This window comes from Puntigrus tetrazona, chromosome 24, assembly GCF_018831695.1.
Source record: "Puntigrus tetrazona isolate hp1 chromosome 24, ASM1883169v1, whole genome shotgun sequence".
In the NCBI taxonomy this organism is placed as follows: Eukaryota; Metazoa; Chordata; class Actinopteri; order Cypriniformes; family Cyprinidae; genus Puntigrus; species Puntigrus tetrazona.
Window position 1 is genome coordinate 20,161,719 of NC_056722.1, and position 13,602 is coordinate 20,175,320.

General features: G+C 38.8%; 2 protein-coding genes across 3 annotated transcripts; both read right to left on the bottom strand.

Moving 5' to 3' along the window:
* Positions 1-6,508: 6,508 nt before the first annotated feature.
* On the bottom strand, positions 6,509-8,004 carry rpl22l1 (ribosomal protein L22-like 1). Its single transcript, XM_043226494.1, has 4 exons — positions 7,875-8,004; positions 7,397-7,501; positions 6,853-6,974; positions 6,509-6,765 (listed from the first exon to the last, which is right to left on the bottom strand). Exons 1-4 carry the CDS (start codon positions 7,965-7,967, stop codon positions 6,624-6,626), a joined length of 462 nt encoding a protein of 153 aa, XP_043082429.1. The 5' UTR covers positions 7,968-8,004; the 3' UTR covers positions 6,509-6,623.
* Positions 8,005-10,309: 2,305 nt separating this feature from the next.
* On the bottom strand, positions 10,310-13,388 carry eif5a (eukaryotic translation initiation factor 5A). Of its 2 annotated transcripts, none has more exons than XM_043226493.1 (5): positions 13,261-13,388; positions 12,045-12,235; positions 11,855-11,959; positions 11,248-11,379; positions 10,310-11,150 (listed from the first exon to the last, which is right to left on the bottom strand). In XM_043226493.1, the coding sequence occupies exons 2-5, from the start codon at positions 12,210-12,212 to the stop codon at positions 11,088-11,090; spliced, it is 468 nt and encodes a 155-aa protein (XP_043082428.1). In that variant the 5' UTR covers positions 12,213-12,235; positions 13,261-13,388; the 3' UTR covers positions 10,310-11,087. The 2 variants fall into 2 exon arrangements, with proteins under 2 accessions (XP_043082428.1, XP_043082427.1); XM_043226492.1 differs by lacking the exon at positions 13,261-13,388 and adding an exon at positions 13,011-13,233.
* Between the last annotated feature and the right edge of the window lie 214 nt (positions 13,389-13,602).

Here is a 13,602-nt window from a genome sequence, read left to right on the forward strand (position 1 = left end):
GAATGCATTTTAAAATCAGTGTAATTTTAGTATCACTGAGACACAGGTTTTATATTTTTTGCCTCTATGTTAATTTAGTTTAAATTAGTTTTAGTAATTTTTTTTTAAGTTTTTTGACATTTTGACACCTTTGACATTTAATGTCATAATTTCCCTATATTTCTTCGGCCTATATCTGCATGAGGCCTATTTATAAACTGTCATCTGCTATGTCAGCCTCCATCTGCTTCAATTCACCATGTTCCTCACGGTCTTCTTTTGTTTTTCCCTTCGCAGATAGCATCACCACACAGCGCTATCTTGTTTCCTTCAATCTAATGCAGGCCTGCCGTTCACCGAGACAAGCTGCAGTTGCCGTCACAGACCCAAGATCTGCTGGATCTGCCTGTTGGTAATTACCAGTCCCACTGCTCTGTCAGTGCCTGCAGGATCTGTTTCATACAACCTGACAATATCTCATTTGTTATCAAACCGGGGGGAATTGAAGCAAGGCTGACAGCGATTTACCAGATGATGTCAGATACGGAGGGAAGTTATATCCGCATTATCTTTGGAGAAAATAAAAGTGAGAGACCAGATGTCAAACTCTCTCAGGTGTCTCCGTAATAGCGCCGTATTATAGACATTATAATTATATTGTGGTCTGAGTAACCCATACGTTTTTCTGTTTCTCATTTCACCTGCCTGAAGTAAGTGAATAAATGGATATGGAAAAGTATTTAAGCATTAAACAGCGAGAAAATCGAGCATTCCAGCACACAGAATACAAATAGGCTACAATTTTTCAAATATAAAAAGTAATAATATGTGCACAGTAAACACTCTTTACAGTTTATAGCCAAGTATATAAGATAAAGACTGGCTCTCATCTTCTATGTGTAGAAATGATTCATGAAGTCTTGAAAAGGGATCTCTGAATACATTTACTCCTGACAAAAGAATTGATGTCATCAGGCTCCAGAGCAAGGGATAGGAAACAGATTAAAAGGAAGAACGTATATATAAAGAGAGAAGCCAGACATCAGTGCACTTACATTTACACAGAGCTCCTGCAAAATGCTGTTTCTTGTAACAGAAACAATATGATACCCAAGCCATAAAATTAGTATAAGCTAAAGTTAGAAGTCTGCTTTCGGCCAGTCATGAAGTTCAGAAGGAAATTACATCATTATTTCATGTTGCGGGGTTTCTAGACACGTTTGAATTTAAACACCAGGCATTTGAACAGTGATGCCTTGTAAACACAGAAATTAAGTTTGTTTTTCTTGACCATTTTTTCAGCACCTTGGTCAGTTCCATTGTCATACAGCTAATGTGACAACATGCAGTGTCAAAGAATGCTATGCTATCCTCAATAGTTTATTAGAATAAACACTGGAATAGTGTGCTTAAACTTCACGTTTAACATCAGCATTTTACTTCAAAAAATCCCCACATTTTGCATTTGTCTCCTGCATTTAATCCAAATATATATCTGTATGCATAGTTAAATTGGAATGCAATAAGTCATTGAAACTGTGCAACTGGTAACCTTTCATATATAAAATTAATTAGGATCTTTCTCAAGGGAGAGCTGAACGTTAAACTAAGGAGTGCTATACTGAGCTGAGCCATAAATGAATCGCTGTTAAAACAGACATAGAAAATACAATTTTCTCCAACTTGAGCCAAAGTAAAGCCTGCAACTGCTCTGTCCACTCTGGTAAAACAAATAGCTCTGCGAAACAGAAATAGAAGTGTCCAGTTTCAAATCAAAAACATTTTTCCTTGGCAGAAAAGGAGCAAAAACTCACCAGTGGGGATTTTACACTCTATTCTCCATTATGTCCAGCGGTACAGAAGGAATCCAGGCAAAGCTTGTAGAGACGGCAGGGGACATAAAGCGGAGACGTTGTGAATTATTTAGGCTTTTCTCCTTGTGATCAGAGGAGAGTTCATTATTAAAAGATGTGTTCGCCATTCAACAGCTGCCTAGCTTTCTGGACTGTTTTCGATTGACATACTCTGTTAAGTCAATGTAGGCTGCATGCTTTACATTCCCCTGGTGAGACTGGTGATATGGATTAAACAAAGAGTTTAAAATCTACTGCCTACTTTACCAAGACAGATAACATCCAATATGGGTCATTAAAGTAGTGCGAATGTGCAAGATGATTCACAAATAAGCAAAAGGCTTATAGAAATGGCTTGTAGAAATGTACTACACTTGAAGAACTCCAACATCGGTTACTGTCATAATCAGAAAATAGACCGCGAGTATAGCACACAGTTAATCAAATAAACTTGTTGCAGCGCATTCATTGTAGTTTGAGAGGTAAACAAGATCACTGACAAACTCAGCTGGTAGCTGACTGAATAGCCTCCCAAATAGACATGTGTCCTAGAGACACAAAGCCATCAGTTTCATTATTATTGTAGTAATTCTTGTCTATGCGTTTAATTAATTTTTAATTACCCTGCCACTCAACTTCAATGGCGGAGACTCAAATGGATCTCAGGTTCCACAGGAAACAAAAGTATCGCCATGGTGACAGCATGCCAGAATCCAGCAAGTGTTTGCAACGCTCTCATTGCAACAGTGAACACGATTATTCTGCAAAAAAAGAAAAAAAAAGTGCTTTCAACAAGGATAATATAGGTTGACCAAACACCACATCTTTTCCATGCTATGTCAAGTCAATCTTTCAAAATTTCTCAAATATATATATTTGTGTATACTATAGCTTTTTCAGTCTTCAAAATTCAATGTTATGTACGTGTCATTACGTTTTTGTGAAAATTGTTTTTAATTATTTTTCCAGTGCATTTGAAATTACATAAAAAGTATCCCATAGTGACCTATGCATACCTGAACTAACTTGGCGTACTACTTAATTGTGCTGGTATTCGTTGTTTTTAAAAATGAAGCGCGATTACTTCAAATATGTGTGTTGTTTGAGTTATATAGTGTAACTTGCGTATGTATCTGGTGTTCTCCAGGGTCGTTTGTTAGTTTGCAAATAGTGCAACTTCAATTAAAGAGCAAACTGAGAAGAATAAGTTCAAATAATATTCGGATCTTACGGATCTTGAGTTACAGGCAGCTCAACTGCATCATCATCAAAAATGCATAACAAATGCACCATTGCGGCCCAGTGGGATGGAGGAAATAAAATTTAAGCAGGATCAAAAATTACAGTTAAATGTATAACACGCGGTGGCCTTCATTCCCACGTTTTGTCGGGGATACTGTTGAAATAAACAGTTCATGCTGGTTCAACTGGGACGCTCATTTGAACTGGTCCTTTGTTCGTTTAAACTGGTCCTTAGCTGGCCATGTGCTGGTCCTAAACTGGTCCACCCATCTTAAAAACAGCATAAACCAGCAAAGCACTAACTTAAACCAGCATCCCAGCTTCGAAACATACCTAACCAGTATATTCTGTTTTTTTTTTCAATAGGGACAGATCACAGTTATATCATAGAATCAAGATATGACTACTCAAAAAAAAAATGTTGTGCTCCGTAATATGTGTCGAAATTGGTTTTGGCTATGCAGTATTGTCTTTCAAATATTTCCTTTACATGGCCTTGACTCCCACATTAAAACCATGTCAGACACATTTTATAGCTTCTGCTTCGTTGCTTCTGACTTGTTGACACACACACAGCAGTATATGTTATTCCACAATTTCTGTGAAAACAGCAGGATCACAAAGATGATTGTTTTTTCCCCACTAAGACAATGTTCTGAAGAAAAAGCTCTTGTCTGGCATTTCTTTAGAACAAACCTGAGTCTTCGCCAACTAGGCTAGGTCAGTGGAACAATATTATTTTTGTACATAACTGAAGCTGTCAAAGTTTAGTTGACTTTAAAAGGAGACAAAATATTGTACGTGTGGCCTGTACGTGGTTTGGTTTTTGTTAGAAATGCAGATAGAGTGAGCAAAACATAGCAGGGATTACAAAATATTTAAAATGGCTTTTTTTTTTTTACACGTGCACAGCTATAGGCTACAGTTAACTTGAAATAATAATAATAATAAAAACAAATCTCTGCTGACATCTGGTGGATATGAATGGATAGGTTTAGTAAAAATGAATGAGCCCGTGGAGTTGCAGCACGAGAAAATAAACGAAATCAGCATGAACATGACATTAATTTGTTCAGTTAAATAAATTATTGCCACATAACAATGATTTAATCACGAGGGAAACTTAATGTTTTTACATGCAATGTTTAATCACGCTGAATGATCACATACAATGAAGGAATGTTTAATGCATTTACGAACAGTGTTTATTTTTTTGTCTTTTGCATGTCTCTCGTACATCATGTCCTTAATTTGCAGCTTTGGATCCCTTTGAAGACTCTGCACAGGTTCGTCAAAGCAAGTATTTGTCTCATGGGAACGTTTTGTAAGTTTCATAGCTCGAATGGTGGAAGCTTTGCTCATTGCAGTCTCACACATCTTCTCTGTTTCTCTGCAGATGTGTGGACTGAAAAGAATAGAAGGATGGTTTGTTTTTGTTTAATGAGCTGGTGCAGTGCATGACTCTGTTTGGCCGTGAAGTCATTCCTCCATCTCTTGGTGCAGAGCTATGATTGTGACATTGAACTCTGGCTCGTTTCAGAATGATCTCTTCACGTCTATGCTTCCCAAAGTGCATTTTCCTGCCCAAAGAATTGGTTTGTTTCCTTAGCAAGTTGGATGATAAATAGGTGGATTTTGCAAGACAGCATGAATGTTCTGAAACCTTCAAGCCCGGTCTCAGTAAGAAGCTTGTAGGGCTCCCAGAAAAATGTCTTCCATTCTTATTCCTGTTGTTCAGGGGGCTTTGCGGTGCATATAGTGGACTTTGCAGGGCCACAGCATGCAGTGGACTGGGATAGCGATACACTTCCATGCCCTGGTGACCTGGAAGATCAGAACAGTAGGTGGGTTGCAAGACAACTTTGGATTGAAGTATGTCTGAAACATCTGGCCAGTGCGAGTCTGGATACAGATCTGCAACAGATCGGAAACTATCTTCAGGAATCGTCTCGTCTAAGAAATGGGATTGAACTCCTCTGTGCTCTCGTAATACAGTGGGTCGGCTCTCCTGAGGTTCCTCACCCATCACATATTCTCCCTCTCCGAGAGTGCTTTTGTATTTCAAGGAGGCCAGTGAGGTGGAGAGAGAGCTGATGGTATCATCACAGTTAGAAGGAATAAAAACATCCCCATAGTCGCAAAAACCCGAGCTTGTTCTTGACCGACTTTCCAGTTCTTGGTCATGCCACCTTTTTTCCATCGGACACTGATGATGAAGCAGGTCTTCAGATGAATGACTCGAACATGACCAAAGTACTCTAGATTTTCTAGGCTCTTCAACAGCTTCTTCAGAAAAACTGCGCTTGAGTTTAAGTCTGAATGAGTCTTTATCCACCCAATGATCATGCTGTCTTTGATTGATAATCGTTGATGCTGAAACGTCAGATTCGACTTTGCTTTTTCCCAGGGCTGTCTCCACCATTATTTTGTGCCTGACTCTCAGGACCTCCAACTCCAGAAGTCCTGCCAAAGTAGCACGAAATCTCTCTCCAATACGTTTCCTCCCAATGCTGGTCCATTGTGCTGCTTCAGTCTCTTCTCTGTGCAGAGCATTAGATAACATCTTGGTAACAGGCTTAAGGCTCAAATTCTGGCTACCTTTCACACCGAAGGTCTTTATAACAAAGTCACCCATATCAGTGCAAATGCATTTAATTCCAGACCTGTCTATTGATAAGATTTTCACTAACCTTTGACTTTAGGTGAAGAATATGTCAATGTATTATCCCACAAATGATAGCATTAAGTTTAACTTTAAGTTAACAAGGTTAAAGATCGGTATCATTGCCAGTGATAGCTTTAACTCTTGTAATAGTGTATATCATTGTGAGCATGAAAGCATTTTAGCTATTCATGTTTTTTTTAAACAATGTAAAGTTAAAGGGCAACTAGTATCACTATATAATTTAATTCTATCGCTACATAATCAACGGTCAGAAAATTTTGCAACAAATTTAAACAATCATTTACATTTAAAACAATTTCATTGCAACACAACATATGTTGTTCAAGTTCAATATTCTTATATACGGTCTAAATACGGGCTTTGTACCATTTTTTTAAATTAAAATAACGTTTGGTCATTTGAAAAAATATGGAACAAAAAGGAGCACTGTATTATTTCACTTCTAATCATTTCTTCAGAAATGATTAAAAGCCGTTTGATAAATGCATTTGCCCAAAATTCCTGAACAAGTCAGCATTCATGACATTACAAACTACACTGTGACAAACATAATTTGAACGACATTGCAAAAACACTCCTGCAATGATTGTTACTACTGTAATGATTTACAGGTCGTTTCATCACTGCAATAATCTCTATTAATCAGACAACACTGGCAACATGTTTAACAAATCTTTAACTCTTCCACCCTTGCTCCACGGGTACATGAAACATTTACTACCACGGAAAAAAATCAAACATGACAACATTTCCGTGTATCTTTTTATTTACAAAGCAGTTATCAAAACATACAGTCCTGCGTTTGAAGATGTGACAGCTCATACAGGACCATCGATACACAAACATATGTCAAGACAGAGCTTTCATTCATCAGCATCAGACTCATCATCCTGACTGATCTGGAAGTAGCGCAGCTCGTAGCTCTCCTTGTCTGACGCCACCACCCTGAGCCAGTCTCTGAGGTTGTTCTTCTTCAGGTACTTCTTTGTGAGGTACTTAAGATACCTGAGGAACAAAGATGTTAATATACACATACAAAAACTTTAGAAAGATCACTAATAATAAACATAAGCCTGCTGAATCGAATCTCACCTTTTAGAGAACTGCTTCTCTGATGTGACGCTGATTTTGTTCTTCTGACGTGCAATTTGCACTACATTTCCCAAGTTGCCTGTTTTGCCATTAACCTTCACCTTCTCTTTCAGAAAGGTTTCCTGTTAGTAATAAAACAGCATGACCACTAGGGAAGAGAACCCTAGGCATTTAACTAGGGAAGGGAACCCTAGTTAGGGCGCAGCATTAGTGATGCAACTAATCATCATCATGATGATTTATGTTCAGTAAAGGATACTTTAAAACAAAGAAACAAACAAAAAAACCTCATCTTAAATGTACTTAGAGAAACAGATTTAAAAAGAACCATTTAAATTCTAGATCCAAATAACAGGAACAAATAAAGCATTAATTTGATTATCTAGCCAATGAAACAACCTTTTGTTTCAGTACAGAAATGTTAAGGACTTTATACCATGTATATTAATTTTATTACATTTTCATCTTTCCGTGCCCGCGAGAACCCTGACCATAAATAGGAGTCACGTGTTTCTATCAAAAAATGTTTTTTAATACAACTTACAAAGTTGGCAGAGTCAAGGATCCCATCCTCCACAGGGTGAGTACAATCAAGGGTGAACTTCCAGGAAGCTCCCTTTTTATTCTTTTTCACAGCGGTGTGCCTTTTCTAAAGAAACAAATGTTGTATTTTTACGTAAACCCTACATTAAACAACCATTTTCTAATTTTTCCTGCGTTCGTAAGTCATACTTCTGTATAAAGTTAACAACCTTAAACTAATAAACGCATTATGAAACGCACTACTGTAATTCTCTCTCTTATTTTAACCAAATACGTTTGATGGTTCTTTAAAGCTAAAATGCTCATCCACGTGTCTCCCACTAGAAGTCGAACTAATGGGTTATTTCATTGTCCCTTTTGCAAAAACTAACTCTGGATAACATAATTCATAGAAATGTGATGCATCTCGTGTTTTAACCACACAAAACAAAAACTAAAAAGCATTTAAACATAAAGACCGGTCTCCGGTCGACACATACCGGTGCCATCTTGGTGAGGTTGGCGTGAAAGAGGAAGTGACGTAGGTCTACGCAAGAGTTCACAGTATTATCTCTAATTTGATTGGCTGCCATTAATGCAGCGACGTCCGATTTGTGATGAATCGTAATGAGTCGGATCAGACGAGTCAGCTGAATCAGTTAAACGTAAGCATAATAACAGAACGTTACAATAAAACGGTGTAATTATAACGTTTTATCAGAACATACGAAACAGCCTTTTTCAGTTACGACTCACGAGATTAAAATGTATTTAATATCAAAGCAAATTATATTTAGTTTATAAATAGATTTAGGTTTCAGAATCAAAGCTACAGGAACTTGGACAAAACGTAATATTACAATAAACGCCTTAATGAATGATAACTACCTGCTATTATTGCGATGTATGCCACACTGGTCAAACGTTAATTCTGACGTGAAAGAATCTTTTTTTTAACCGGTTCTTTGAAACAAACTGCTCGAAAGAACCGATTCACGAAAATTGTTCATTTTGAGTATGAAGAGATTTGTAGAATATAAAAAAATGTATATTATTGAAAAATATAGCAGTTGTTTCACCATGTAAATGCGAACATTTAGGAGTTATGTATGGCTTTTGGCAATTATATTATTTCATATTGTGTATACTTAAGCATTTAAAACAGACCTGCTGCATGGCTCTGTAGTTATTGTAATATGAATGTAACTGGCTTGACATACTATTAACATGACAAAAACATAAACCACAAATAGGCTATTCAAACTTTCACGTGTACATGCACTCAATAGAGACTGGAGAGACTGGTCTCTGCTTACCTACTAAGAAAACATGACTCATCCTTACATCATTGTTCAGACACACCAAGACAAAATTGGGTGAGGCCCCAGGAATTACACAGACACAACCTGACTTGCCAGTTATTGGGCAGATTTCTGCTCTTGAACAAATTCAATATGTACATATTCATGTTTGGATAAAATCTTCATTTCAATGTTGCTCAGCTGCAAAACTGGAAACTTTATCCATTTGATTTATTTACGTTACTCAACATACAATTCGCTCTGTCTCTGAGAAAGCACTCAGTGAGAGCCAGTAGGTAGATGAAGTTTCAGTTTAAATAGACTGCAGTGCCACATGTCTAGCCTTGTTTATACTTTCGCCTGGCTCCCCAGCGTGAAAATATTGTTATAGTTAAATATATATATTCCTTCAAACTCATTTGGTTGTGGGGTCATTTGGCTCCACATCCACACTGCAAAAGAAAGAAAAAAGAATGGTATACATATAGGCTACTAATAACATCTAAATTAAAGAAAATATTTTATTTCATTAATCAGGAGCTGATTGGGCTTTCACATACACGCCGGTACACACGTGCCTGTTTGGCCAGAGCCGCCTTGAATTCGTGCATCTTCGGAAGCGGTGCCGCGAGGAAAATGATGTAAATGCCGTGCGCGCAGACACGTGACCAGAGGCGTCGCGCGCTGTAGCCCACTCTGCGATGACGTCATGTTTTGCCGCGCGCACCTTCGCGCTCGCGCGGAGTATAAACCAGGCTTCCCTCTCCAATGCTGGACTGCAATACTTTCATTCAGTCAGTCTTGTCTGGGCACCAGGCCACAAACGAGAAATGAACGTTTGGCTCCTCCCATGCAGAGGATTTGGCAGTCAAACCCTACAAAGCTTTCGGGTCTTTCTTTCCCAGTTATCGTCCTCGCTTTCTAAAACCACATGTCATTTTGCCTATTTAAGTTCTTTAATATAACATTTAAAACCATACAATAGATGTTAGAAACATTTTAATACATGTATAGTTTACCACCTTACTTTGAGAACAAACATTGCAGGTTAAGCTACTAAACACTGCTGTGAGAAACCCAAACTCATACCAATAAACAGACATTTGAAGTGAACCAAATATTGTATTCAAAGTTGCAGCACATTTTTGTTTAACGTTTTAGGACAACTTCGATAAATCATTTTGATCCACTTTGAATGTTGACTACCCACGACTTTCTATTTTTAGACCTTGAGTACCTTTTTTCTCCTTTTAAATGGACTTTTCCTGAATGACCACAGACACAGTGGGACTAGGAATTTTTTTCCTAAACATACATAAGTAGGATATTCATTCACCACAGGCTAATAATTTTACATGCGTTAAACATGAAAAACAGATGAAAAATATGACGCAACTGAAAGGAACCTTTAACCAGCCTTCTGGATATTGTTTTAATACTGATCAAGTGTGTCTTAAAAAAAAAAAAAAAAAAAAAAAAAAAAAAAGGGTAATCAAGTGTTTATTTTTTTTTTTGCTCTCTCCAGTCATGTGACAAAGGCCTCGAGTGAACAAAGGAAGATTAGAACTCACAAAGATTTAGTCCTCAAGCTCATTTTGGGGCAGCACTGATAAGAGCCTACCTGGAGACAAATACAGGCTTCAACACTTTATTTAAGGTCATCAATGACAGCCAAAATCAAGCTGGCTGCTATTGTGTTTACAGAGGTATTCGCACATGGCCATCACATCCTTTCCACTTCTGAACAATTATAGACTGGCATTTAAGGGGGACATTTCGCTGGAGTTTATTCTCGGTCATAGCGGTTTTACTTGAGAAGGTACTTTTAAAGTACTGCAAGTAGAAGGAAGTGCCAACTACCAGTGTGCATCTCACTTTGGGGCAGGAGGGAGGGCATTCAATTGAGAGAAATTAACTAGTGCCAGCACGGCATAGATCATGTGAAGAGACAAAAGTAAAAAGTATGGCACCCAGAGGAGGAGGGAAAAAAAAAAAGATAAATTTCAGTGTCAGTTGGAGTTTCCTCTCTTCACAACACCTTGCGTAAATCCTGCACACTAATTACCATTAAGAAATTCAAAAATACAAAAAAATATGGATCCCATTATTTAACGTTCAGGAATGTAAGTGGTTAAAACTTCAGGGGGGAGTTAAAAAAAAAAAAAAAGATGGGGGCGGTTGGGGTAAACACACTGACAGTATTAAACCTCTTACCCGAGAGAATGCCAACTGACCCGACAAGTCCAGCACAGTATTGGAAGGAGAAGAAAAAAGGAATACAATCACAACAAAAATTTTTTTGAGGTTGCTTGTGAAGGCCATAGCTTTGGTGACAAATAAAACCAAAAAAACAAATGCAAGAGATTTGTTAAAGTGTAGCATGTTGCAGCCTGAGCAGCCCAGTCTTTCTTCCTATTTGGTCATGGGTTTGACAGCCACTGCAGATTCTTCGCCCATAGCTGAAAGCACAGTAACCTGCCAAACAAAGAAAACAATGAGTGGGCTACGATGACAAAACACCCCCAAGCACAGCAAAAGCACTAAACTCATTCATTCAAACTGATGCACGTACCAACATCTCTTCACCAGCTGCAAATTTGCTTTCGATTTCTTTTCCCAGGTCACCTTCTGGCACACGCAGGTCTTCACGCACATCTCCGTTGTCCATCATAAGAGAGAGGAATCCCTCGCTGATGTCAACCAGCTAGCAGAGCAAAAGAATAAGAAAAAAGGAATAAGAATCTAAAACATCATTAAAAGTTTGAGTATCACTTAATTGCCCCGGTGGAAAAAGGTTGTCAGACAACCAAATACGTTGCAGAAAAAAAAAAAAAAAAAAAAAGTAGTGTGTAGTATATCATACACACAAATATGTAATTATATACTATGAGATTGGGACATACTAAAATATAAGCATGTGCACCACCCACAAATTCTGCAATACTGCTTGAAATCCAAACCAAAACAATAACCTTACCTAAAACTAGCAAATAAAATTTTCCTGCCAATTACCAAAACATCATTCAACAAAATCAGGAACAGTAAATTAAAGTATGTTTATCTGAATTAAAAAAAGAAAAAGCCTTTATTATACAACTAAATGTCAGGAGAATTTTTGGGTAGGTTAATAACAAAAACATGCTTGAGCATTTCCCCCTACAAAGCCATGCACATCTCACCTGGTAGTCATTTCTTTTGGTGTTAGGCACATCCATGTTGTGGGTGGAGGGGCAGATATCTTCATACTTCTTGTTTGTGAAAATGTCAATTCCAACCAGGTGAACCTGCAAACAAAGATTGAAGCGCTTAACACGCTAACAGCTAGCACTAGGTTAAAAACAGCCACGCAAAAGAACGACGCGACATTACCTTTGCATGCCCGTGCTTGCCAGTCTTAGAAGTGGACATTTCCACAATTTTGCAGGGGCGACCCTTCAGAACCACGAATCCGTTCTTGCGCAGGGCGCTGCACTGCATGGGGTAGGTGGCTGAAGCCCCGGCATCTCCGCTGGTGAAATCAAGATCTGGATCTGCCATGATGGGGATCTAAACAAGGGGCACTGGGGAGAAAAAAACAACGTTTTATTTAAAATGGTTGCAATCACATAACATCATGGTTAAGTCACGTGCAAATGAGCAAACTTTCCACTGAATGAGTTGGCTATAGTCAGGCTTACTAACGTAATAGCGCAAGATAAATAAAAAAAACAAAACAGTTTACCAGTAACCCATTCACTAAAAATAAATAAATTCAACTCCTAAATACATGCAAATCGATTTTTGTTTGCACTAGCAGACAAACCTGCCGCATCATGCTGCTCCAATTTCACTACATAACGGATCCGATTCAACTAAAAGTCTAAACTCGACTAAACTGCAACTAACAGTTGTTTACGCTGCGAAACGTATCGTTAAAATGCTCAACGAGCCACAAATGACACTTTCCGGTCGTTATTTTGCACACAATTAACACAAAGACCACGCCGAACCAGGCCAGGTGGACCCTCTTTTGGCTAACGGTAGGTATGCTAATGCAAGTTAAAACGCTTTAAGCAGAAACACTCACTAAAACAGTAACACTCGTTAATACCACGTAACCGTTTACAGAAAATCAAACCGTAAACCGCGCGAAACGTGTCTAATTCGCGTGGCGCACGTCAACGTGGTTTCGCCGCTGATCAATGACTCGGCTAAGAGGCTAACGCCCCGTTCTTCCGTGTAACAAATATTTGAAATACGCATTACACGACAACGACCACGACCGGTAAACTACAACGTAACAAACAAAGCGGGGGAAACGGCTCTCGTGCGGTTTAGCCAAAGTTCCTCACGTGCCTCTTTTCAGTTAAGTCGCTGCGCGCGGGGAAAGGCCTCGCGCGTGCTGTGCCGTGCTTGCTCGCGGCCTGCGAACTAGAGAGCCGCTCCTTAAAGAACCACCGCGACACGCTTTCTCGAGACGAGCCGGTTACGTTCAACGGCGGGACGCACGCGGTCGAGCCCGACGGCGTTTTCAAGACAACGCGAAGGCAGGAAAGTTCTGTGTAATTTTTCGTCACAGTTCAAACACGCTCCATGCAGCACTTACTTCCAAGAAAAAAAGGAACGTCAACGCGCAAGCGCGGCCAATTTTAATGCGGCATCCGTACAGTGGGCGGGATTCCTCTTCTTCTGCGGACGCGAGGATGGACCGGGCCTGTAGTTTGCGCTTAGTGCCTCTCAGCGCTTAGGATGCCGCTTTTACTTCAAATGGCATTTTTAGCCACTATGTAGGCTATATATAGACTGTCGGCCAAAATGGAAGAATAAGTTCATGCTTGCGAGATGTTTTCTGAAGGATCACGTGACACTGAAGACTGAAGTAATGGCTGCTGAAGATGATGCTTTGCCGTAACAGAAAAAAATGCACCTTAATATATATTAAAAAAGA

Bases quoted from the DNA above. Each gene is read 5' to 3' on its own strand.
- rpl22l1 (XM_043226494.1), bottom strand. From the start codon at position 7,967: ATGGCAGCCAATCAAATTAGAGATAATACTGTGAACTCTTGCGTAGAC. The intron at 6,975-7,396 runs GTAAGTTGTATT...TATTACTAACAG, and splicing joins TCCTTGACTCTGCCAACTTT to GAAACCTTTCTGAAAGAGAA. The intron at 6,766-6,852 runs GTGAGATTCGAT...TTTGTTCCTCAG, and splicing joins GAGAAGCAGTTCTCTAAAAG to GTATCTTAAGTACCTCACAA.
- eif5a (XM_043226493.1), bottom strand. From the start codon at position 12,212: ATGGCAGATCCAGATCTTGATTTCACCAGCGGAGATGCCGGGGCTTCA. The intron at 11,380-11,854 runs GTGAGATGTGCA...TTGCTCTGCTAG, and splicing joins CCAAAAGAAATGACTACCAG to CTGGTTGACATCAGCGAGGG. The intron at 11,151-11,247 runs GTACGTGCATCA...TTTGTTTGGCAG, and splicing joins CAGCTGGTGAAGAGATGTTG to GTTACTGTGCTTTCAGCTAT.